Genomic DNA, 27,333 nt, shown 5'->3' on the forward strand with positions numbered 1-27,333 from the left:
CCCTCTCTCTCGCGCCGCGCCCTCTCTCTCTCGCCGCGCCCTCTCTCTCTCTCTCTCTCTCGCGCCGCGCCCTCTCTCTCTCTCTCGCGCCGCGCCCTCTCTCTCTCGCGCCGCGCCCTCTCTCTCTCTCTCGCGCCGCGCCCTCTCTCTCTCACGCCGCGCCCTCTCTCTCTCGCGCCCTCTCTCTCTCGCGCCCTCTCTCTCTCGCGCCGCGCCCTCTCTCTCGCGCCGCGCCCTCTCTCTCTCCGCACGCGTCCTCTCTCTCTCTCGGGCGTCTCTCTCTGGTCTCTTTCCCTCATTTGCAGACAGCAAACTACAAATTCAGCACCACTGCCGGGACTGTTCATCATTATAATTGTTAGAAGTGCAGAAAGGACAGTGGGAGGGATGCACGCCGGTGGTTGTAAATACCTTATTTACATATGTATTCAGACCCTTTGCTATGAGACTCGAAATTGAGCTCAGGTGCATCCTGTTTCCATTGATCATCCTTGAGATGTTTCTACAACTTGGAGTCCACCTGTGATAAATTCAATTGATTGGACATGATTTGGAAAGGCACACAGCTGTCTATATAAGGTCCGGCAGTTGACAGTGCATGTCAGAGCAAAAACCAAGCCATGAGGTCGAAGGAATTGTCCGTAGACCTCCAAGACAGGATTGTGTTGAGGCACAGCTCTGGGGAAGGATACCAAAAAAATGTCTGCAGCATTGAAGATCCCCAGGAACACAGTGGCCTCCATCATTCTAAAATGGAAGAAGTTTGGTTCCACCAAGACTCTATCTAGAACTGGCCGCCCGGCCAAACTGAGCAATCAGGGGAGACTGGTCTTAGGGAGGTGACCAAGAACCCGAGTTCCTCTGTGGAGATGGGAGATCCTTCCAGAAGGTCAACCATCTCTGCAGCACTCCACCAGTGTGGAGACTGGCCATATGGAAGGAAGCTAATCGTCAGTAAAAGGCACATGACAGCCTGCCTGGAGTTTGACAAAAGGCACCTAACATTTCTAAAAACTTGTTTTTGCTTTGTCATTATGGGGTATTTTGTGTAGATTGAGGGTAAAAAAACTATTTAATCAATTTTAGAATGACGTAACAAAACAAAATGTGGAAAAAGTCCATGGGTCTGAGTGCTTTCCGAATGCACTGTATATATAGATGGATTTCAGATTTGACCTGGATGAATCCATTGAAGGGTTTCAGTAAACTGTCTGTGAAGTATTTGTAGATTGGCGTACATTAATAGTCAAGATATTGAGTTTCTATAACAAAGGTGCAGATGGAGCCAGGTAATTAGAGGAGGTGGCTAGTCTTGCAAATGTCCTTTGTCTGGTAAGTAATTTGTGTAGGTAGGAGGCATATGATTAAAATAACCTATAGTATAGAGTCAGGAAGCAGGCCTGATGAACCAAACCATTAATCTTTCTGATGATCCCAACAGATTTCATCACTTTCCTGCAAACAAATGTAATAAGATCTTTCTAGGATGACTTTTCATCAATTGAAACTCTGAGGAATTTAGTGGATGTGACTTTCCCACTAATTGAGTTTCTTGCTCTATTTTTTATACAACATTTCTGGTAGATGCACATCCATTTGCATCAACATAACTATATAGCCAATGATATGTATAATTATAAAAACTGTAATAATGAAATTTAGAAAGTAATATTTCATGATCAACAATATGTCTGGAGTATGTCCGAAAACCACATTGGTGCGACATTCCTGTGCTAGAGCGTACTGAAATTGATTTAAACCCCATTAAAATGGAAAACAATGCATGGAGGATTGAAGGATGCATGGCAGCTGGAGTTTGGGGTGGTTTTGGCCTCATCATGAATATCATGCATATCATGACTATGAAAAGCAAATATATTTTGTATTAACTGGACTGAGAGGCTGCTGAGATTAGTGAAGTACAGTGGGGCAAAAAAGTATTTAGTCAGCCACCAATTGTGCAAGTTCTCCCACTTAAAAAGATGAGATAGGCCTGTAATTTTCATCATAGGTACACTTCAACTATGACAGACAAAATGAGAAAAAAAATCCAGAAAATCATATTGTAGGATTTTTAATGAATTTATTTGCAAATTCTGGTGGAAAATAAGTATTTGGTCACCTACAAACAAGCAAGATTTCTGGCTCTCACAGACCTGTAACTTCTTCTTTCTGAACAGTTGCAACCTTGGATCTGCAAGAACCCCGGGCCTGCTGATTATTCAGTACTACACAAATTGGTTTAACCTCTTGAAGCTAGGGGGCACTATTTTTATGTTTGGAAAAATAACTTTCCCAAAGTAACCGGCCTATTTCTCAGGACCAGATGTTAGAATATGCATGTAATTGCCAGATTAAGATAAAAATATTGTGTGAGAGTATAACAGAACTGATATTGCAGGCAAAAGCCTGAGAAGAATCCAATCAGGAAGTGACTCTTATTTTGAAACCTCTGTGTTCCTATGCATCCCTATTGACCATTGAAAGGGATATCAACCATATTCCTTTTTCTATGGCTTCCCTAAGGTGTCTACAGCCTTTAGATATAGTTTCAGGCCTTTATTTTGAAGAATGAGCGTTAACGACCACATTACGTAAGTGGTCAGGTGGGGCCTCTCAGAGTGATTTTTGCGCAAAAGAGAGAGGCGGCCATTGTTCCTCCCGGTCCTAGTGAAAAGCCAACTGTCCCGGTTGATATACACCGCTCCAAAAAATAAAGGGAACACTAAAATAACACATCCTAGATCTGAATTAAATATGTTTATTAAATACTTATTTCTTTACATATTTGAATGTGCTGAAAACAAAATCACACAATTATCAATGGAAATCAAATTTATCAACCCATGGATGTATGGATTTGGAGTGACACTCAAAATTAAAGTGGAAAACCACACTACAGGCTGATCCAACTTTGATGTCCTTAAAACAAGTCAAAATGAGGCTCAGTAGTGTGTGGCCTCCACGTGCCTGTATGACCTCGCTACAACGCCTGGGCATGCTCCTGATGAGGTGACGGATGGTCTCCTGAGGGATCTCCTCCCAGACCTGGACTAAAGCATCCGCAAACTCCTGGACAGTCTGTGGTGCAACGTGGCGTTGGTGGATGGAGCGAGACATGATGTCCCAGATGTGCTCAATTGGATTCTGGTCTGGGGAACGGGCGGGCCAGTCCATAGCATCAATGCGTTCCTCTTGCAGGAACTGCTGACACACTCCAGCCACATGAGGTCTAGCATTGTCTTGCATTAGGAGGAACCCAGGGCCAACCGCACCAGCATATGATCTCACAAGGGGTCTGAGGATCTCATCTCGGTACCTAATGGCAGTCAGGCTACCTCTGGCGAGCACATGGAGGCCCCCCAAAGAAATGCCACCCCACACCATGACTGACCCACCGACCTGTGGACGTCGGGCCCTCATACCACCCTCATGGAGTCTGTTTCTGACCGTTTGAGCAGACACATGCACATTTGTGGCCTGCTGGAGGTCATTTTGCAGGGCTCTGGCAGTGCTCCGCCTTTGCAAGGAGGAGCAGGAGGAGGTAGCGGTCCTGCTGCTGGGTTGTTGCCCTCCTACGGCCTCCTCCACGTCTCCTGGTAGCGCATCCATGCTCTGGACACTACGCTGACAGACACAGCAAACCTTCTTGCCACAGCTCGCATTGATGTGCCATCCTGGATGAGCTGCATTACCTGAGCCACTTGTGGGTTGTAGACTCCGTCTCATGCTACCACTAGAGTGAAAGCACCACCAGCATTCAAATGTGACCAAAACATCAGCCAGGAAGCATAGGAACTGAGAAGTGGTCTGTGGTCACCACCTGCAGAACCAGTCCTTTATTGGGGGTGTCTTGTAATATGATCACATGTTTTGGTTCTAGTCAAGATTCTAGCAGCTGTGTTTAGCACTAACTGAAGTTTTATTTAGTGCTTTATCCGGGTAGCTGGAAAGTAGAGCATTGCAGTAGTCTAACCTAGAAGTGACAAAAGCATGGATGGATACAAAATGGATACATTTTTCTGCATTTTTGGACAAAGTTTCTGATTTTTGCAATGTTACGTAGATGGAAAAAATGCTGTCCTTGAAACAGTCTTGATATGTTTGTCAAAAGAGAGATCAGGGCCCAGAGTGATGCCGAGGTCCTTCAGTTTTATTTGAGACTATACAACCATCAAGATTAATTGTCAGATTCAACAGAATATATCTTTGTTTCTTGAGACCGAGAACTAGCATCTCTGTTTTGTCCGAGTTTAAAAGTAGAACATTTTCCGACATCCACTTCGCTTCGGCTGGTGGAGGTCTTGACGAACCACGTCCAGATAAGGCGTCCGGGGAGAAAAGTTGAATGAAAAAGTTGAGCGAGGGGAAAAAAATTCAAATATAAAACAGTAATAAAAAAGTAAAAACTGTGAAGTTGGCAGGTAGCAAAGTAAGTTTAGCAACAAACCGCGCAGCAGCATGTAAACAAGTCTACAGGTTCCTAGTTGGCTGACAATATGACGGCTTGTTACAACATAACATTAGAGGGGAGAGGGAAAGACAGTTATCGTACACTTGGAAACTACGCTCACAGTAACCTTTCACTTTGCACACAAACCACCGCCCATGTCTGAATGCTCTGATTGTCCACCAGAGGTCACAATGTTCTTCTTAGTTGTCCGGTCTCCAATGGGCTGTTTCTTAAGAGCAGCTACTTAGCTGTACTAGTGATTATCTGAGAGGATTTTCTAGTTTCTTCCTCGGGTGGATAGTCAAAGTTCCTAACTCACTTTACATGCGCAGCTTCAGATTGGCGGTGTCTTGTAAGTTCATTTTCCTCACCTCGTGTTGAGTTTCTAACCATTTCAACATGTGGACCACGCAAGGTGACTTTATTTCTTCACCTCGTGTCGGTTCAATATTTCAACCGTTTCCCACATGTAGCTAACGCTCCATGCTTTTTTGGTCTATGTTAATTCTTAACTCGTCCTTTATATACTCTGGTAAAAAGGGGCGTTCCATTATCCTGACACAATCTATGAGCTCCCTCGGGGTGTGGCTAATCACATTCCTATCTTAACAAAAATAGTTGAATCATTATTCATTATGTTCACATCACTATGTCAGTAAACTTGACATAGTTGACAAAGTTGCAATATTTTCATTATAACATTTTTAATTACATAAAATATACATTAGTTTTCCACATCTACACTTTGACCATTTCTCACATTTGTTCCACTGTTCACTGTTTTGATGTTAGCGGTTTTTGGCTGGCAAAAGACTTTTGAACACAGACATTCCGATCCCAATACTAGAGACCCAGAGAGAGTTCTCTCCTGCTTGATTTACGACCGGGTGTGATGTGTCAAAAGTCTCCCCCCTCAGCCATTGCCAAGCTGATCTGACCCATTGTGATCCTCATGTGTAGTCATGACAGAACTGACGATTGTGGAGCGAGACTAGACCTTGTGTTAGGCCTCTGTCAGTAAACAGCATTTATAGTAGACATTTAATGTAATATAGCCTTCTATACGAGACCATAAATCTAATATAGATCTAAATCTAATAAGTCTGTCTTAGCTCTCATATCTGTCAAGTTGTCAGGGGCAGCAAGAACTGTCACAACAATGTTGTATTTCGAGAACAGAAAATAGGCCGAATGCTGACCAAAGCTGCCAGGAATATGTTAAAAATAAAACATTTAGGCACATTGATTGTTTCCAGGCAACATAATTTATGAGAGGAGAGGAATCAGAAGAGACAACTGGAGGGTATGGAGAAATGGAGCTTAAGACAGGCTTAGTTTTTGGTCCCTTTATGAGCAAGGACTGCTAATTACCAAGCTCTCTGGTCCTCAAATGTGTTTTGAAATCCACTTGATGTGGGAAATGGAGGCGAAAGCGTGTTACCTGGTAAAGTCAAACTGAAGGACGTCTACTTCAAAAACATGATCTAATTCTCTTTTTGTTTGCTTTTTCTCTCATGCTCTCCTTTGAATTATAACACCCAAATTATAGAGCATTTTAGAGTATCTCTCTGGGTTGTTGCAGTTTTAAGTTAAAAGGAGATTTGGGTCCACATTGAGATTATTTTTTTGCTTCAGATAACGAAAAAAAGTAAGGGTCGAAGGGGGCGTGTTGGGGATCCCCACTGTCTGTCTGAAAGCACTCTTCTTACCTGACTGATTCCTTGGAGCTTATTATGAAAGTCAAGCGTCTCTTCACATTTACAGATAGTTACATCTATGTTTACAGCTCATGTCCTCTGCTAGGTGTAATGATTGCTTTCACAGATATGAACACGGGCCTCCAGACGATAGGAGTGGGGGTTGTAGAGACTTTGTTGAGGGAAGTGCACAGGTCAATGAGAGAATACAGTCAATCGGCTGTGGTGATTTTTCCTGATGGTATGAGCCTTATGGTCTTACTTTTTAATTGGGCTCATCCCATTTATGTAATCTGACATTTTTTTGTGTGTTTGCTGCGTGAGGGAATACGTGTGTGAGGTTTTCTCTTTATCTGGATATTTGTTGTGTTTTTGGCAGTTTCTCTTTGTTCACATTTTGCACCATGTTTCTCTCTTGGCCGGTCTCTAACAATGGAGTACCAGATACCAAGAAGGTCACTGTGAGGGAAAGGAAATGGGTCACCAGAGTTGTTTCCATAACCACCAATAGCAAGTAGCACCATCCATCTAAAATGTGGTTACTGCCGTGTAATGGCAATCAGCAGCCTTTCATGCTCCTCTGTTGGAGACTAATGGAACAATGGAGAAAAAATGAAAACATTTAAACGAGGCGAAGAGAGACTCCCTCTCACTTAATTTGCATTTTAATTATAAATCGCATAATTACAACGAGTAAGGTATCACACCAGTCTCTCTCTCTCTCCCTCCCTCTTCCTACCAGCTTCACTTCATAGGTTCGAAGAACTCTAACTCCAAGTATTTCTTTCGGGTAGATAAATAAATAGGAGTGGGAAAACTGCGGCAAGGCAAAGGTTAAAGCAGCATTACTATTAGCTCTGAAGTGTGTTGGTTTATACACAATCCCTTCTGGCAACTTGATGTGCAGGAGATGGATATATAGCTACGGTCTACTGTTATGTCTGTTCAGAGTCCTTCTATGGCCGCTGTCATCTTTAATCAGGAGAAGGTTGGCGTGTTAAGGGCTCCTAAAGCTCAACACTATTTGTCTTTGTCAGGAAAGCCTGTCATTTTGGAAGAAGTTACACTTACATGTGGTGTTTGACTGTGCCTATGTGAGCTTACAACTGTGTTTATTTGTCTGCACTTACAATTGCACACAGTTAGGTGTTCTGTTGTGAGTGTAGCTCTAGTTGATCCTACTAGAACTGTGAGCAAGGCTTCAGACCTGTGACTTAATGAGAGGGGACTAGGTCACATGGCAGCTGGCCAGCTTTGAGAGGAAGCAGGGAGGGGAGAGGGTTGGGATATAAGATATGATAGAGCCATAGAAGGGGAGAGAGTGAGATCGAGGTTTAATGCCATGTCAACCTTCTGGGGGCTATAGAAAGCCAGAGAAAGGGGGTTGAGTTGGAGGTATTCTGAGGGGAGAGAAAGGTGGAGATCTCTGGGTAGGGAGTCTGTGATATGGAGCCAGATAATGATATAGTATCAGTAGGGCTGTCTCCATGGTTCTCATAGGGCTTTTGTCTGAGTGGCTCTTAATCCATCGCTCCTGCATGCGGCTCTGCAGCCCCGGCTCTGCTCTGACACACTCCTTGCCTCTGGTCTTTGTGTGTCTGGGGCATCAGGGCTGCTCTGTGCTGAGCTGGCTGGACAGACACAGCTCACCTTACATGCACCACAACCACCACGTGTTTTTGTCAGAGCTGTACATGTCTGTCATACAGGTGCTGTATGTTACTCTTCCAACTGTCAATCCTACCCGTAACTGCACTCCATATATGTTGTCTTCTCTTGCCCTTAAGGCCAGTATCTCTTCCTGTCTTTATTTACTGGAGCCATCATACTACATGATCTACTCTCCAATCTCTGTATCTTAGCCTGTTACTCTTACCCTTTGATTCCTGTATCTTAGCCTGTTACTCTTACCTTTTGATTCCTGTATCTTAGCCTGTTACTCTTACCCTTTGATTCCTGTATCTTAGCCTGTTACTCTTACCCTTTGATTCCTGTATCTTAGCCTGTTACTCTTACCTTTTGATTCCTGTATCTTAGCCTGTTACTCTTACCCTTTGATTCCTGTATCTTAGCCTGTTACTCTTACCCTTTGATTCCTGTATCTTAGCCTGTTACTCTTACCCTTTGATTCCTGTATCTTAGCCTGTTACTCTTACCCTTTGATTCCTGTATCTTAGCCTGTTACTCTTACCCTTTGATTCCTGTATCTTAGCCTGTTACTCTTACCCTTTGATTCCTGTATCTTAGCCTGTTACTCTTACCCTTTGATTCCTGTATCTTAGCCTGTTACTCTTACCCTTTGATTCCTGTATCTTAGCCTGTTACTCTTACCTTTTGATTCCTGTATCTTAGCCTGTTACTCTTACCCTTTGATTCCTGTATCTTAGCCTGTTACTCTTACCCTTTGATTCCTGTATCTTAGCCTGTTACTCTTACCTTTTGATTCCTGTATCTTAGCCTGTTACTCTTACCCTTTGATTCCTGTATCTTAGCCTGTTACTCTTACCCTTTGATTCCTGTATCTTAGCCTGTTACTCTTACCCTTTGATTCCTGTATCTTAGCCTGTTACTCTTACCTTTTGATTCCTGTATCTTAGCCTGTTACTCTTACCTTTTTGATTCCTGTATCTGGAAATCAAGTTATCCCTTTACTCCTCCCTGTATGTCACCTGTTCCTTTGACCCCCACTGATCTTGGAGCAGTTTTTATCCCTGACTCAGTGAGACCCCTAGATCAAATCAGAGCTAAGATCACATGTCAACTGCTCTCCACACAGCAGCCGGCTAGCCTGCAGGGATAATTATACTTACTCTAATAGCAGAGTGTTTCAGTGATCAGTTATGACTGGTCTGTCTGTCTGTCTAATTGGTGGGGAACCTTCAGTCAGTACCATGTGTGTTTTTCAAATGAGGGTCAGAGCCTTCAGCTGATCAATCTAGTCTGGTCTGGACACACTTTTTTAATACGCTCCCTTTCATCGCTCTACCACCCTAGCCGCTTTTAATTCAACCTGACCTTCTAATTAGCAGACTTCATTAACCCTCTGTCAGCTGTCTCGCCAGAGCTGGAGGAAAGGAAGGTGTGGGGGAGGAGGGGGGGTGATGTTAAAAGAAGGTAACGAGAATCTCCGTATTTTGATATGTGGATAAACTTCACCCCCCCTCCCACTTCCTCTGGCTGCACAGCCTCCACCTGGCCAGGTGGTGGCGGTGTCTGGCTGCTCGGTGCTAGCTAGCGTGTGTCTTCTCCTCTCAGCAGGAAGCGGCCCGGAGGGAGAGGCTGCTGGGTGGTGCCGTGTATTTGATGTTTCTCTTTCATGTTGCAAGTGAAAGGGAATTTAAATGGAGAGCCGTTATGCGTCTGCTTTTTTTTCCAGAATGAAAGTTTTTTTCTTCTGAGTAGAGCAGTAGCCAGCTGTAATGAATTCCAGAAGGGGTTCCATCTTCTCTTGTCATCCAGCAGGACCTCCTATTTCACAGCAGGCCCAACGTCTTTAAGTCCCTGCCATATTTTAACTATTCTATATGGATGTATTTAGACACTCACTAGTCCAGGGGTGGGCAATAACTTCGGCTTGAGGGCCAATTTGAAAATTCTGCGTTTTTTTCCGGACTAATTTGTTTGTCTTAAGCAGTTTGTGGACCAGAGAAAGGACAGTTATTTGAAAATGTAGGTCCATCATCACTTCTCCATACATTGTCTAGTTTTAGAATTTCAAGAGTGGCCTGGATTGTTTTTTAACCTTGACACCCATTTATTTTTTTACTCAAACCACCCCGGGGACTGATTGAATGGGCTTGGAGGCCATATATGGCCTGTGGGCTGTATGTTGCCCACTCCTGGTAGTCACTACACAAATTGACAACACTTGCACTAGTGTAGGATTATGTCTATCTACAAATGTTCAATATATACCCAGGGCTTTGTTCATGTGGTTCCTTTTTATTTATGTTTCTTAAACTAGAGGATGTAATAATGTGTGTTTATTAAGAAGTGGACTGTTGAATCTGCAAGCTCCCGCCAAGCTACTTTCCAGCTGTATATTAACTCTAGGAGAGAGAGAATGGAGGGTTGTTCTGAATGCTGATAGATTGGAATCATGGCTGGTCTGCCACATATGAGTACACTAAACCCCCACTGGAATGTTCTAGTGAGAAGGAGAACCACGAGGTAGATTGGATGCCTCGACTGTCAGTTAGGCAACCTGAACTCACCTGGGATGACTGACAAACATTCATATTGCCCCAGGCTCTCCCCAGTTCCAAGATGGCATAGCAGTCAGACTTCGTTGTCCTCGTCTTGTCGTGTCCCGTGTATTTTTCTTTTGTATCTTTTTTCTTTGCATTTATATTTACAAAATATTTTTCTTAACCTCAACACAGAACCAATTAGCCAGGAGCTAGCCTTTGCTAGGCCCATTTCCCGGCTAGCTGAAGAGGTCCATCAGCTACTCCTTGGGCTATAATACCTATTTTGCCAATTGGCCTGGACCCCTTTTACTCCTGACACGGAGCCCCGCCGATCCATCACGACTGGACTACGAACGTAATCTGCCCGAGGGGGTTTTTCAACTGGCTCCTCTGTCGCGACGTCCCCCGAATGCCCATCTGCTAGCCGCTAGCAAGCTGTCTAGAGCATATTGGACTGTTACCTGAATAGGTCCATCGACCAAGTTCTTGGGCCACTATGCCTATTTTGCCAATTGGCCTGGACCCTTTTACCACACGGAGCCCTGCTGATCCATCACGACTGGACTACCGACGTAACAGCACGAGGGGGCTACAACAGATTTCTTCCTTCACGACATCCCCCGTCTGCTAGCCCCGGCCCACAGCTGTCTGAATCGCCGTGTCTCCAGCCCGCCTAGCTACTCACTGGACCTCTATGATCACTCGGCTACGCATGCCTCTCCCTAATGTCAATATGCCTTGTCCATTGCTGTTTTGGTTAGTGAGTATTGCCTTATTTCACTGTAGACCCTCTAGCCCTGCTCAACACGCTTTAGCTAATAATTTAGTTCCACCTCCCATGCATGCAGTGACATTGCCTGGTTTAAATTATGTTTCTAGAGAAAATATCTCTCATCGTCACTCAATGCATAGGTTTACCTCACTGTATTCACATCCTACCATACCTTTTGTCTGTACATTATGCCTAAATCTATTCTACCGCGCCCAGAAACCTGCTCCTTTTACTCTCTGTTCCGAACGTACTAGACGACCAGTTCTTATAGCCTTTAGCCATACCCTTATCCTACTACTCCTCTGGTGATATAGAGGTTAATCCAGGCCCTGCAGTGCCTTCCTCCACTCCCATTTCCCAGGCGCTCTCATTTGTTGACTTCTGTAACCATAAAAGCCTTGGTTTCATGCATAGAATCGGCAGACTCACAGACTTATCGGCAGACTCCACAGCCTTGGTTTCTCAAATGACTGCTTCACCTGGTTCACCAACTACTTCTCAGATGGAGTTCAGTGTGTCAAATTGGAGGGCCTGTTGTCCGGACCTCTGGCAGTCTCTTTGGGGGTACCACAGGGACTCTTTTCTCTGTATACATCAATGATGTTGCTCTTGCTGCTGGTGATTCTCTGATCCACCTCAACACAGACAACACCATTCTGTATACTTGTGGCCCCCCTGGACACTGTGTTAACTAACCTTCAGACAAGCTTCAATGCCATACAACTCTCCTTCCATGGCCTCAAACTGCTCTTAAATGCAAGTAAAACTAATTACCACACCTGCCCACCCGTCCAGCATCACTACTCTGGACGGTTCTGACTTAGAATATGTGGACAACAACAAATACCCAGGTGTCTGGTTAGACCGTAAACTCTCCTTCCAGACTCCCATTAAGCATCTCCAATCCAAAATAAAATCTAGAATCGGCTTCCTATTTCGCAACAAAACATCCTTCACTCATGCTGCTAAACTTACCCTCGTAAAACTGACTATCCTACCGATCCTTGACTTTGGCGATGTCATTCACAAAATAGCCTCCAACACTCTACTCAGCAAATTGCATGTAGTAGTGCCATCCGTTTCGTCACCAAAGCCCCATGTACCACCCACCACTGCGACCTGTATGCTCTCGTTGGCTGGCCCTCGCTTCATATTCGTCGCCAGACCCACTGGCTCCAGGTCATCTACAAGTCTTTGCTAGGTAAAGCCCCACCTTATCTCAGCTCACTGGTCACCATAGCAGCACCCACCCGTAGCACGCGCTCCAGCAGGTATATTTCACTGGTCACCCCCAAAGCCAATTCCTGCTTTGGTTGCCTTTCCTTCCAGTTCTCTGCTGCCAATGTCTGGAACGAACTGCAAAAATCTCTGAAGCTGGAGGCTCATATCTCCCTCACTAACTTTAAGCACCAGCTGTCAGAGCAGCTCTAAAATCACTGCACCTGTAAATAGCCCATCCAACTTCCTCATGCCCATACTGTTATTTATTTTGCTCCTTTGCACCCCAGTATCTCTACTTGCACACTCATCTGCACATCTATCACTCCAGTGTTGAATTGCTATATTGTCATTATTTCGCTACTATGGTCTATTTATTGCCTTACCTCCCTTATCCTACCTCATTTGCACACACTGTATATACATTTTTCTATTGTATTATTAACTGTTTGTTTATTCCATGTCTAACTCTGTTTGTGTCGCATTGCTTTTCTTTATCTTGGCCAGGTCACAGTTGTAAATGTGAACTTTTTCTCAACTAGCCTGCCTGGTTAAATAATAATATATACAGTGGGGCAAAAAGGTATTTAGTCAGCCACCAATTGTGCAAGTTCTCCCACTTAAAAAGATGAGAGGCCTGTAATTTTCATCATAGGTACACTTCAACTATGACAGACAAAATGAGGAAAAAAAATCCAGAAAATCACATTGTAGAATTTATTTGCAAATTATGGTGGAAAATAAGTGTTTGGTCAATAACAGAAGTTTATCTCAATACTTTGTTATATACCCTTTGTTGGCAATGACAGAGGTCAAACGTTTTCTGTAAGTCTTCACAAGGTTTTCACACACTGTTGCTGGTATTTTGGCCCATTCCCCCATGCAGATCTCCTCTAGAGCAGTGATGTTTTGGGGCTGTTGCTGGGCAACACGGACTTTCAACTCTCTCCAAAGATTTTATATGGGGTTGAGATCTGGAGACTGGCTAGGCCACTCCAGGACCTTGAAATGCTTCTTACGAAGCCACTCCTTCGTTGCCCGGGCGGTGTGTTTGGGATCATTGTTATGCTGAAAGACCCAGCCACGTTTCATATTCAATGCCCTTGCTGATGGAAGGAGGTTTTCACTCAAAATCTCACGATACATGGCCCCATTCATTCTTTCCTTTACACGGATCAGTCGTCCTGGTCCCTTTGCAGAAAAACAGCCCCAAAGCATGATGTTTCCACCCCCATGCTTCACAGTAGGTATGGTGTTCTTTGGATGCAACTCAGCATTCTTTGTCCTCCAAACACGACGAGTTGAGTTTTTACCAAAAAGTTCTATTTTGGTTTCATCTGACCATATGACATTCTCCCAATCTTCTTCTGGATCATCCAAATGCTCTCTAGCAAACTTCAGACGGGCCTGGACATGTACTGGCTTAAGCAGGGGGACACGTCTGGCACTGCAGGATTTGAGTCCCTGGCGGCTTAGTGTGTTACTGACGGTAGGCTTTGTTACTTTGGTCCCAGCTCTCTGCAGGTCATTCACTAGGTCCCCCCGTGTGGTTCTGGGATTTTTGTGATCATTTTGACCCCATGGGGTGAGACCTTGCTTGGAGCCCCAGATCGAGGGAGATTATCAGTGGTCTTGTATGTCTTCCATTTCCTAATAATTGCTCCCACAGTTGAATTCTTCAAACCAAGGTGCTTACCTTTTGCAGATTCAGTCTTCCCAGCCTGGTGCAGGTCTACAATTTTGTTTCTGGTGTCCTTTGACAGCTCTTTGGTCTTGGCCATAATGGAGTGTGACTGTTTGAGGTTGTGGACAGGTGTCTTTTATACTGATAACAAGTTCAAACAGGTGCCATTAATACAGGTAACGAGTGGAGGACAGAGAAGCCTCTTAAAGAAGAAGTTACAGGTCTGTGAGAGCCAGAAATGTTGCTTGTTTGTAGGTGACCAAATACTTATTTTCCAACATAATTTTTAATGAATTATTTGGAAATGTTCTTTCCTCATTTTGTCTGTCATAGTTGAAGTGTACCTATGATGAAAACTACAGGCCTCTCATTTTTTTTAAGTGGGAGCATTTGCACAATTGGTGGCTGACTAAATACTTTTTTGCCCTTGTGTGTGTATATATGTGTGTGTGTGTGTGTGTGTGTGTATGTATATAAAAAAATAAAGGGGCGCATGTTTTATATATATATATATATATATATATATATATATATATATATATATATATATATATATATATATATATATATATATATATATATATATATATATATATATATATATTATAACATCCTCCTCTGCACCCCTATCTTCTGTTTCTAATGGGAGGGATGGAGAGGACATGACATCCATTTAGACCGTTGGTTTCCTGGGAACTGTTTGTCCATATGTCAATGTTTGAGTAATGCACTCACCTCTTAGTGGGGAGGTGAAGGCTGTGTTGGGAGGGAGGTGAAGGCTGTGTTGGGAGGGAGGTGAAGGCTGTGTTGGGAGGGAGGTGAAGGCTGTGTTGGGAGGGAGGTGAAGGCTGTGTTGGGAGGGAGGTGAAGGCGGTGTTGGGAGGGAGGTGAAGGCGGTGTTGGGAGGGAGGTGAAGGCGGTGTTGGGAGGGAGGTGAAGGCGGTGTTGGGAGGGAGGGAGATCTGGACTCGCACAGTGAGAGAGGCCTGTCTATGTGATTAATATAAATGTGCTCCAGGTCCTCATCCTGTCGGTCCCCACAGCAGCAGACTAGGATGGGATAGGGAAATGAGATGTGGGCGGTAGGCAATCACGCATATACACAACCCGAGAAACACTCACAACACAACACCGCTGCCATCCTTACCTCATACTTTGTCTAGTGATTGTTTTCAGGGGGAGCACACAATCCACACAACCCTCTTAACGCTCTCTGACGTACTGCTGTGGTGATATTTATTTCCCCTGCCGTGTGTATTCTCACCTGTTAGTCCTCCTGTCCATTGGTGCTGACTGTCACCAGCTGAATCACCATGATGAATGAACCATCTCAAGATTTTGAAGTGAGGGAGTACAAGGATTACCACACACCCCACCCCCCACTGTCTCTGAGTTGTTACTGTCATTTTTCTGCTTCTCTGCTCCTGATGATTGTCATGAAAAGACAAATCAATCCCCAGCTTTATTCTGGTTAAGTGTCATCTGGGTGTATTTAGAAAAGCTGTGAAGTTGTTCGCTATGATGCCAGTATTGGCATGTTTTCTTAGTGGTTCCCTTGTGATCGCTGTTGGCAACACACACGTTGGGAGACAGTAGCCTATACAGAGACATGAGAACACACAGCTTAAAGAAACATACAGGCGCACATTTATTGCACCCATGCAATGCACACACTCCGCCACACAGCAGTTTGCATGTGTGCATGCATTTGTGCACTTAAGCTGCATATTTGTTACACCCATGAACACCCACAAGTTCACACAGACTATAATTAATTGTTAGGAAGTCTCAGGTAATTTAAATTGCAAATCCGTGCTGCCTTGTTCTTCATCTTTTGATTAATATTGTATTGTTTTACTGAGTGAAAATGCCACCAGTGTTTTTCATCAGATGCAAATAGAACAAAATAAGAAACAGAAAGATCAGATCCAACAGAAAGTTCTCTAAACATTCATGAAGTCCTGTCTGCGTCCGTGGAGTTCTGTGTGTCGTCTCACCCGTCTCCACTCTCATACAGAGGAGGTGGACCCCCCCATTGCCCTTCCCTCTCTCTCACGCTTTCACTCACCGATTCTGGGAAGTTCTCTAGGTCCTGAACTTCCCTTTCAGTCAGCCACTAATTAAGAAGCAAAGCAAAGGGATTGTCTGGCTACGAGACAGGGGGACTTGCAGGTTGACTGAGAAAAGAGAGAGAACGAGAGAAGAGGAGACTTTGCCCCGAGACCCCGTGATAGCTTCAATTTGACATGTGCAGGATGAGTGAGAAAATAGAGAAAGGAGAGGGAGGAAATTAGCCAGGGTGAGGGAGGAAAGGAGCCAGGGTGAGGGAGGAAAGGAGCCAGGGGGGAGGGAGGAAAGGAGCCAGGGGGAGGGAGGAAAGGAGCCAGGGGAGAGGGAGGAAAGGAGCCAGGGGAGAGGGAGGAAAGGAGCCAGGGGAGAGGGAGGAAAGGAGCCAGGGGAGAGGGAGGAAAGGAGCCAGGGGAGAGGGAGGAAAGGAGCCAGGGGAGAGGGAGGAAAGGAGAACAAAATATGATACTTTGTTGATTTTTATTTAACCAGCAAGTCAATTAACACATTCTTGTTCTATTCCCAGGGGTCATCTGTGGTTCTGTAAAGGTGATATTGAAGAGAAGTCATTGGTTAAAGTCACAGTTCTCTCTCATAGATCTATGGTTCAACTGAAGTCAATGCTGTTTTTCTATTGTGGCTGTATTCACACATGTACCTTGAAAAACCAGAGTGAATAACTTGTGCACACAGATTGATAGAAGTTTGCACATTTTGGAAAAGGCTATGACATTTCCAAGTCGATGTGCTCTTTGAAAGTTGAATGTGACCTTGTGTAGGCTACTTGAGTGAGTGGAGATTGGCAGGCAGGCGTGGGATGAGGGTCTTAAGCCTTGCTCTTCACTCTGTCACAGATCGGCTGGCGCTCCGCTCCGCCGAAAGCAAAAGAAAGGCAGAACCATGGCAGATAAACGAGGGCTTTTCTCACTGAAGCCGAGCGAGCAGCGTTCACAGCCTCTCTGCTTTGAATGCAGAGGCCCTTTGAAAACAAATGAATTCAGAGCTGTTTTGTCCTACTTACTGATATAGCTCAATTACAATTAGCCTTTTAGCACACGCACTGACTATAACACCTATGATAATGCGACTCTTTCTGATTGTAGGGTGTTGCTGTGGGTTACCTGGACATTCCCCAGACGTTATCCTTGCCTGGACCCTGGTGCTGTGTGTGGTGGTCTGGTTGAATACTTAGCCCATTCAGTGGTGTTCTGTTGGGCTCAGCCACCCCTCCACTCTGTCCCCCTCCTGGCTGGTGCTCAGGCTCAGCTCAGGCCCCCCCTGCCTCAACGCTGGCGATGTCAAGAGTCCCGAGTCCCCCTCCCCCCGCGGACATGTCCAGCGGCCCTGTGGCTGAGAGCTGGTGTTACACTCAGGTAAGCGTGGGGATTGGTGTGTGTGTGTGTACATGTATCTGTTTTTCTATGTACAGTACTTACACCTGTCAGTCTGTCTGTCAGTCAGTCAGTCAGGACTGCTGCCAGTGCTGGTGTTTTTGATAACAGCCTGTTTAAAGAAGAGGGATGTTTTTCTATTGATGTGTTTTTCATCTCGCTGTCCTTGCAAAATCATTTTTTGTTGCAGCTTTTTAATATCCTTTCTTCTCCCCCTGTTTGTTGTCAATGTTTATTGAGATGAAAGGCAGGTTTGATGTGTGGTTTTGAAGTCCAGCCTGACCAACCAGCCACTTAGCTACCTGTATAGAATAGATAAATAAATTAGTCATCATGTCTGATTCCTGCCGTGTGTGTGTGTGTGTGTGTGTGTGTGTGTGTGTGTGTGTGTGTGTGTGTGTGTGTGTGTGTGTGTCTACCTCTGTTAGATCAAAGTGGTGAAGTTCTCTTACATGTGGACCATCAACAACTTCAGCTTCTGTCGTGAGGAGATGGGCGAGGTCATCAAGAGCTCCACCTTCTCTTCGGGAGCCAATGACAAGCTTAAATGGTGAGTGGAGGCGGGGCCAAGAAGTGGGTGCTATGGATAAACCATAAGGGACTACAGGACCGATAACTTGTCCATGATTGATCTGATTTAGACTCCTAAGTCTGTTGGACAGGGTTTGGTCTCTATTCTGTTGGACAGTTACTGAGCATAGTTGACTGACCTCGTCTCTGTTTGACTGAGTCTGATGATCACTGATGCTGATTCCTCCCTCTGTGTGTCCAGGTGTTTGCGTGTAAACCCTAAAGGCCTGGACGAGGAGAGTAAAGACTACCTGTCCCTCTACCTGCTCCTGGTCAGCTGTCCCAAGAGCGAGGTGCGTGCCAAGTTCAAGTTCTCCATCCTCAATGCCAAGGGAGAGGAGACGAAGGCTATGGGTAAGTCACACTTGATTTGAGTTGATTTGGATCCCCATTAGCTAATGCCATGACGACAGCTAGTCTTCCTGGGGTCCGACACATGACGAAAATGGCATTTCAAACAAAAATACTTTCAAATTCATGCATTTAAATAACATTAACAAGTAGACATTACAGACATTTAAAATACCTGAAAGGTAACAGTCAATTCAGGTGTCAGTATCTGTCCAGTCATATGGTCAATCTTAGTAGATGTACTTTTTAATGTTTTCTTGAATATGAATAATTTTTTTGCTTGGGAAATATCTATCCCCAACAACCCACCATCTCTATAGGGTCAGGGGTGCTCTGCTATTGTAATCCCATAGTGTACCTGGCTTGATATTATGTAGGTGTGTGAGAGGTAATGTGATAACAGAACTACTTATAACAATCCACTCTTGAACCTCTCAGCTCAAACCTGTAGCTTGGCAGTAGAACATGGAAGACATGTTGACTAATAGGAACAAGGTTAGGAGGTTTGAGGGATGTATTACCTGTGTCTCTGAGGTTTACTAAGTGAGTGTGTCCATAGGAGGGGGTGAGGGAGCCAAAGTGTCTAATTCAGTGTGCGGGCCGAGGTGTTGATAGCCATATGGGTGTGTATAATCACTTTGGGTGGGATTTGTTCCCCCCCATATTTAATTCAAAGTAGCTTGGAGCAATTTTTGTCTTCTGCCTGTTTTCTGGCTGATGAATTGGAAAGGATGTGTTTCTTCCGATGCCTGCTCTTTTTAATTAGGTTATGTTATGGGGAGGAAAAGCAAACTTGTGTGGAATTGAATTAGAGTTGGCCAGATGTGACCGCTTCCTGGTTACCAGGCTCTCTACCTGGTTGGTTGTCTCTCCTCCGGCACACCGTCGAGCACAGGAAGTATGGGAGGAGGTGAGGAGAGGGGCAGAGGAGGAATGTTTGTATCAGAGGTGTATGCAGAAAGACTGTACAACCCCCCGCAGTGCAGGTCATGTAGAAAGGGAAATGGTTTTCCTGCTGAGAAACATCTACCGCGTGAACTCAACCCCTCCCTCCCTCACACACTTTCCCTCTCTCCGTTCTACACTCTACATCTTCACTGTGGCAGTGCTTTTTCTCTCCGCAACAACAACAACACATTCACAAACACTACTGTTATGAAACAGGCCTTGGGCCGCATACTGTAATTGTGCATCAAGCTCACTTGAGAGGCTCTTAAGGTACAGTTAATGCATAGTTGGCTGTGCCCATTTCGCTGCACCACTCTAAGAGGGACAGCAGTAGCCTGCAGAGTGGGTGGTAAACACCACCTAGAGCCGTTTCATTCCTTCACTCGGTCAGCTCACCTGAATCTGCTTCTCCACATGACCACTGAAAGAGATTAAAGATGGAGAATGTTGAGAGCAGTGGAGAAAATGTCTTCTGTTGTTCTCTTCGTGTCTCTGGGGGGTTTGCTGTAAATTGTGTTCTTTGGCTGTTAGGACCCCCCCCCCCCCAGATGCACCCCATCTTCCCCTCAGCTCTCTGCTCGCCTTGTCGCTGGAGAAAATTACCCGCAGCCACCGTATTCGTGACAAGGGACTTCAGCGAGCACTCCGTCTGAGAATATGGCAGTAAAGATAGCTCTATCTGTTCTGGATCATTTAGAATCCAATTAAATCCATGCCTCCTGAAGAGAACCCAGGCCAAATAAAAACAAAGTGCCTTAATTAAGAAGGCTGTGGCTCAGAGTGTGAGGACTGTTTATGTGGCATGTCACTGCTGGGGCTCTCCACACAGTCTCACAGGGCCACACACTCCACTGAAATGGATAGTAAGTTCAAGTACATATTGGTGTGATACATAGCTAAATAAACATATATATATATATATATATGTGGTTAAAGATGATTGTGAGTAATGTAAAGATGCTGCATATATCATTTGCTGCCTTAAACATTAACTGTTTCAAGTGGATCTAACCTTCAACCTCATACTGTTCAGCCACCCCCACCTGAATAGAGAGCCTCAATCAGTAATGTATGTTGGTCTCCGATGGTGTTACTGCCTGCTAATGGAGATAGATTTGGGCTCCACTGGCAGCCCCCCCCACCTCTCCCTCGAACATCCTCTCCTCTCTTCTCCGCCACATCATATCTCTCCCTGGCTTAGTCGCTAGCTAGCTGGCTCTCCTGTGGGATTGTGGATGAACGGTTTGTAACGTGTCTCTTGCCCCCCCCCCCCCCCCCTCTTCTCCCGTGCCAGATAAAGCAGCCTGCTGGCAGACACACTGCTGCACTGACTGCTCTGAGAACATAGAGAGAGAGAGAGAGGAAGTCTCCTGCTATTTGGCGGTGGTGGCTAGGGTTTATTTAAATGGCTAAGTGCTAAGGAGAGGTTATGTCTCCAGTCTGTTTGGTCACAGGTTCAAGTTCAGGTTAATTTGCTATGTGTACACAGGTCTTCTTCATACACTGTACATTTTAAAAGAACGATCTCATTTGCCAGTACAGTGTTTGTGGTGTTGTGGTTAGTGTCTTTAGTTCCATATGGTCTCCTGGCTGATTGAAACCTCTGTCTGAATGCTTGTATGTGGTTGTCAGAGCTGGTTGCCTGCGGTAACTGATGGGGGCGGTCAGGCATTCAATGTGGTTGTGTTGTGGGAAGAGTCATTGGACAGTCTTTACATAATCACATATCGACACGGCTAGAAGGAACGTCATTACACATGTTTGTGCTGACACTTGCTTATAGAGCTCATTATTCAATAGAGATTTGATTTTCTTCGGAAATGGCGTGTGCGTTCGTTTTGTGTATTTGTGGTGCGTGTGAGCGAGCGAGCGAGCTTGTGTGCCTGCCTTCCTGGTTATATGTCAGCCTATGTAGGTGTGTGGAAAAGCTCCAGGCTCCTTTTGGGATTCTCTAAACCTCCTTCCAGAGAACAGATGATCACGGAGGGATTAGAGTTGTGTTTTGAACTGATGTACATACTGTACATTACACTTTCTCTGTCATGCCCGCACACACACACACGCTTAGTGTGATCCACACTCTGTTGGCCCGGAGTGCGATGTTTGCCAGCCAGTCTTCTGGGTGACCTTCTCACTGTGTGTGCCAACCAGGCCCCTGAGCCACAGCCTGAATATGTATGCTATGCTCTCTAAAACAGCCTGGCTCTCCTCTCTCTCGCTCTCTCTGACTCTATCTTTCCCTTCTCCTCTCTAAAACTCTGTCCCTCTCGCCTTCCTATTTTCTTCCTTTATCTCTGTCTCACTCAATCTATCTACATATCTCACCTCACATGCCACCTCTCTGCCTGCACTGTTAGTGACAGGCTTCTATCACTGGTCTTCTCCCTCTCATATTTGTTATTCCTGGTGTGTTCCTCCCCTCCCGACTCGGTGATCCAGCCTGCTGTGACCCTACCGTGACCACATGCGGTCTGACTTGAGGTTGATCAGGTTCTGCTCAGGAGACCCAGTGGAGGTAGCAGGGTCAGCTTGGGAAAGCTCCTCTTAATACACACACGCATACACAAACGCACAGGCGCACGTACACACAGACATACACCTTAGTGTGGAGAGTGAGCAGGGACTGAGCAGTAGGACTCCTCTCACCCTTTCTCCTCCATTCTCTGTGCTCCCGTTCCGTCCCGCCCTCCTCCCAGCTAGCCCCCTCTCTCTCTTCTCCCACCATCCTCACACCTCAGTTAGGCTGAGACCTAGCCCCGTAGGAAGTTGTCACAGGCTGCTGGTCTTCTTCCATATACCCTGATAACACACAGGACAATCTCTCCACCACACAGGGAGAGGAGCTGCTGGCCAGGGGACCATGCCTGAGTCTCTCACATATCGGAAAGGAAATAGAGAAAACGCAGACTGAAAGATTTCAGACAAACAGGCAGACAAGGATAAGACTAAGATGCAGTGCTTTTGCTCTGTGTGTTTGTGTATCCAACCATACACTACTTGGCATGTCAAGTCCATAAAAGTTTGACGTGGCTTTCAACAACACAGGTTTAAGATGAGAGTGAGAGACTGACGCAAAGCCTTTAAATGAAAGTCTTCTGACATCAGTTCCTACTATGCAGAGAGGAAAAGAGGAGAGTGATGATGAATAAAGTAGGAAAAAAAGAGTAGAGAAAAGAGCCTTTGGAGTGTTTGGATTTCTGTCAGTCTGAGAGGGTGGCTGTCAGGGCCTGTTTGTAGCCCATCTCCAGGGGAGGGATTAGAGGGAGAGGACCCCCTGATTGAGCACTGGGGTGGAGAACTGGATATGCGTTCAACTCCACCACTGTCTGTACGCATCCCAAATGACAGCATATTCCCTATTCCATATAGCCCATAGGGCTCTGGTCAATGTAGTGCACTATAAAGGGAATAGGGTGCCATTTGGAGCGCAGCCCCTGCCTGCCTGGTTGACTACTGTACCCACCACTGCATCATACCGCTGCTGGTGAATTTCACATAGAGCTTTCAGCAGAGCTGTTACCCCATCTGAATGACTCCCACTTGGATATGGCAGGAGATCTCTTAACTCTTAAGGCTTGGACACCAGTAGCGTTAGCTGGCCGATGGTACTCAGCACCCCTGCTGTAATTTGCTAACCGGCTGTAATTTGCTAACCGATTCTTCATGTAGAATCGGGTGAAAACGTCTGCAGCCAGACGTCCATCAGTGGGTGGTTCCTAAAACACACCACGCCGAAAGAGCGGCAGACGAACGGCAGATGGGCTGTCGGCCTGGTGTGTGTGGTTCTTTAGTCCCCAGGGATCCTCGTCCTATATAGCAGGAGGGGCCTGCCCTACAGGAGGGGCCTGCCCTACAGGAGGGGCCTGCCCTACAGGAGGGGCCTGCCCTACAGGAGCTTCTTAGATGGGATCATGTCATTCTATACATGACCAGGGATCTGTATGTGAAGTTTCATTGGAGATCTTTGAGAGGGTCTTGGAGTAGGAAAATGTCTGGGCAGGGAATTCATTGTGATCTGACTTGTCAGACGACTTGATCCAAAGCCATTTACAGTAAAGTGAGTGCATTTATATTTGTAGTATGTGATCCCTGAGGGACTTGAACCCATGACCTTGGCGTTGTTAGCATCAGTCTTACCAACTGGGCCATCAGAACCACTATGGTACAGCAGTGTCTCTGACTCTAGTTATTGTGTTATGTACGTTGAGTATGTCCTCAGTGGTTGTGTCCCAAATAACACCCCATTCCCTGTGTAGTGCACTACTTTTGTTGTACACTATATAGGGAAAAGGGTGCCCTTCTGGACGCAACCAGTGTATGTACGTATTCCTGGAATATGAAGGACCCCACGAAGGCATTTCTCTTGTGTGTTTGTAGTGCACAGAACCCTCCCTGCCTCTTCTCAGGCAGACATAGTTGGCAGTCCATAAGCACTTTATAATGGGATGCTTTGATCCCTGCTTATCCCACCTGCTTATCGTGCCTGTGTGCCAGAGATGAGGGAGTGTATGAAAAATGTCTGTGGAGTGTGGCATCGTTTTCTTATGAGGTGTTAAAAGTCCCCTGCAGGTGACACTTCCTTCATTCAACCTCCTGTCTGGCTGTGCTCACTCTCACTTTCTCCTTTCTCATGGTCATGACAGACACACGTGCACTAACTGTCTGTGTTGTTCCCTTTTACAGAGAGCCAGAGGGCATACCGGTTTGTCCAGGGGAAGGACTGGGGCTTTAAGAAATTCATCAGGAGAGACTTCCTGCTGGACGAGGCCAATGGGCTGCTGCCTGACGACAAGCTCACTCTCTTCTGTGAGGTAGGGCACAAGTTCACACAACATAGAGACACAGGTAACTGCCAAAATAAAATTGAAAGCAGGTGCAGGTGTTAATTAAGAAATTAACATCCCATCATGCTTAGGGTCATGTATAAAAAAAGCCCAGTTGTAGATTATTTTGTCTACCCTGGCTAGAATAATAGATGTCAGTGACTTTTAAAGAGCGTCTCAAAGGAGCATGTGGGGTTAAAGGGTGTGTCAGTCACCAGATCTCAACCCAAATGAACACTTTATATTAGATTCTGGAGTGGCGCGTGAGACGGTGTTTTCCACCACCGTCAACAGAACACCAAATGATGGAATTTCTCATGGAAGAATGTTCGGATCCTGTTCTGTTCTGGTTCGTGGGGCCCAACGCCCTATAATGTTGGCAGTTAGATGTATCTCTGTAGACGGGTTGGTTGGTTAGCAACTACATCGACTTGTGCTCAACTGTGGGGCAAAACAGACGAGGTTGGCTTATATTTTTGATAACATGTAAACAATATTTTGTCCCCAATGTTTATTGAAAACCTAATTAAAGTTGCAGAATGAGAACTTGTCTCTCAAATAGTTTGTTGTGGTTGTTGGTTAACTTGCTAGATAGCACATTTTTTGCCATGTTAGCATAGATGTGAAATCAGTCAAAACACTTCAAAACAAGGCATGGAATCAAAAACAAGATCAAATGAGCTGAAACGAGACACTTACGATTCACCACATAGTTTCTTGTCGTTGTTGCTAGCAATCTGGCCATCCAAAACCATAACACACAGCCTTATGCTGCTTTGAAGTGTGCACACAGCTACCCCGTTTATAGGACACACAGCTAACCCAGTTTATAGGACACACACAGCTGACCCGTTTATAGGACACACACAGCTAACCCGTTTATAGGACACACACAGCTAACCCGTTTATAGGACACACACAGCTAACCCGTTTATAGGACACACACAGCTGACCCGTTTATAGGACACACACAGCTGACCCGTTTATAGGACACACACAGCTGACCCGTTTATAGGACACACACAGCTAAGCCGTTTATAGGACACACACCGCTAACCCGTTTATAGGACACACACCGCTGACCCGTTTATAGGACACACACCGCTGACCCGTTTATAGGACACACACAGCTGACCCGTTTATAGGACACACACCGCTGACCCGTTTATAGGACACACACAGCTGACCCGTTTATAGGACACACACCGCTGACCCGTTTATAGGACACACACCGCTGACCCGTTTATAGGACACACACCGCTGACCCGTTTATAGGACACACACCGCTGACCCGTTTATAGGACACACACAGCTGACCCGTTTATAGGACACACACCGCTGACCCGTTTATAGGACACACACCGCTGACCCGTTTATAGGACACACACAGCTGACCCGTTTATAGGACACACACCGCTGACCCGTTTATAGGACACACACAGCTGACCCGTTTATAGGACACACACCGCTGACCCGTTTATAGGACACACACCGCTGACCCGTTTATAGGACACACACCGCTGACCCGTTTATAGGACACACACCGCTGACCCGTTTATAGGACACACACAGCTGACCCGTTTATAGGACACACACCGCTGACCCGTTTATAGGACACACATCGCTGACCCGTTTATAGGACACACACAGCTGACCCGTTTATAGGACACACACAGCTGACCCGTTTATAGGACACACACACAGCTACACTGGGACTAGGGCCAGGGGTCTGTCTTAACCATGTGACCTGACCAGGAAAACCTCATGGGTTATCACTAGTTGCCACAAAGTCATAAACCCTGTCTATTCCTGCAATTACTCTTTGCCAACCCCAACCACACTGATAACCTTATGCCTAACTTTTTAAATTAAGACCAAAAAGGTCTGTGTGGATTCTTATTCCGTCAGTTTGTCAGTAGGGCTCAGGTCAGATGCTGTGTAGTGTTGGGCTAGATTATATCCCCTGTTATTACTAGGCTGTAACAGAGGGGGCAGCAGAGGTCAACCATCTCTCTCTCTGTGTCGCCCAGCCCCCCCTGTTGGATCGGGGAACAGAGTAGAGGTTAACTTTCTGGATATGGTAATGTTCTCGTTGTCATGCATTCACCCATAAATGTTTAAAAAGCATGGTGGTGGCTGTTTAAAGCAAACCTAATTAACCCTGTGGGTATGGTGCTGAAATCCATGTCTTGAAGTTTCCCCCTGTTTGTTACGAGAGAGAGAGAGAGAGGAGCGATGTGCAAGTCTGTTTAAAGTGCTTCCAAACTGGGCCTATTGACAGACGAGTAAGAGGGGCATAGCAGCTACTACAGAGCTGTGGGGGAGGTGTGTGTGTGACTGCGTGTACTGTGTGTGTGTGTGACTGCGTGTACTGTGTGTGTGACTGCGTGTACTGTGTGTGTGACTGCGTGTACTGTGTGTGTGACTGCGTGTACTGTGTGTGTATGCACATGTCCCTGTGTATGTGAGAGAGGGTTGGCATAGAGAGTACTTCCAACATAGCCCTCCCCAGTGGTGTTAGGCTGCTGGTTGGTTATAGTCCTTATTTTACTATATACCAGCATTTATGCACTGACCGGTTTAGGTTTTTTTCTTTAACTTGTATAACGGTATTTGGATGTTTGGTTTGTAATATGCCATGTGTAATGTACATTTCCTCGCAGACCTAGCCGTGCCCCGTCTCACTCAAGGAGCTAATTTGTTGTTGCTTAACCACAAGACACTTGTGTTCAGTCTGCATGATCAATGCAGCACATGCAACAATGTTGATGACAATGAAGTTTTCACTTAGCTTCTTAAAACTTCTTGCGACGAGCAAACCCGTATCCGGGAGCGTAATCATAGCCTCAAGCGCATTACCATAACGCAACGTTTCCTATTCATGAAAATCGCAAATGAAATAAAAAAATTCAAACACAAGCTTAGCCTTTTGTTAACAACACTGTCATCTCAGATTTTCAAAGTATGCGTTACAGCCAACACTAGACAAGCATTTGTGTAAGTTTATCATGGCATAATGCTATGCTAGGCTCGGCTGGCAGCAGGCAACATTTTCACGAAAATAAGAAAAGCAACCAAATGAAATCATTTACCTTTGAAGAACTTCAGATGCTTTCACTCAGGAGACTCCCAGTTAGAAAAAATAATATTCTTGTAGGCGAAAAAGTTC

General features: G+C 45.4%; 1 protein-coding gene across 2 annotated transcripts in view; it reads left to right on the top strand.

The window, feature by feature from the left end:
- Nucleotides 1–27,333, top strand: part of LOC110538651 (speckle-type POZ protein) — an 86,366-nt gene that overhangs the window by 30,412 nt on the left and 28,621 nt on the right. For both annotated transcript variants that reach the window (XM_021625605.2, XM_036938797.1), the window contains 4 exons: nt 17,185–17,454; nt 17,901–18,022; nt 18,245–18,396; nt 24,025–24,152. In XM_021625605.2, the coding sequence (XP_021481280.1) occupies nt 17,377–17,454; nt 17,901–18,022; nt 18,245–18,396; nt 24,025–24,152 (480 nt within the window). In that variant the 5' untranslated portion in view covers nt 17,185–17,376. The remainder of the gene's footprint in view (nt 1–17,184; nt 17,455–17,900; nt 18,023–18,244; nt 18,397–24,024; nt 24,153–27,333) is intronic.

Source organism: Oncorhynchus mykiss, chromosome 12 (assembly GCF_013265735.2).
Source record: "Oncorhynchus mykiss isolate Arlee chromosome 12, USDA_OmykA_1.1, whole genome shotgun sequence".
Classification (NCBI taxonomy): domain Eukaryota; kingdom Metazoa; phylum Chordata; class Actinopteri; order Salmoniformes; family Salmonidae; genus Oncorhynchus; species Oncorhynchus mykiss.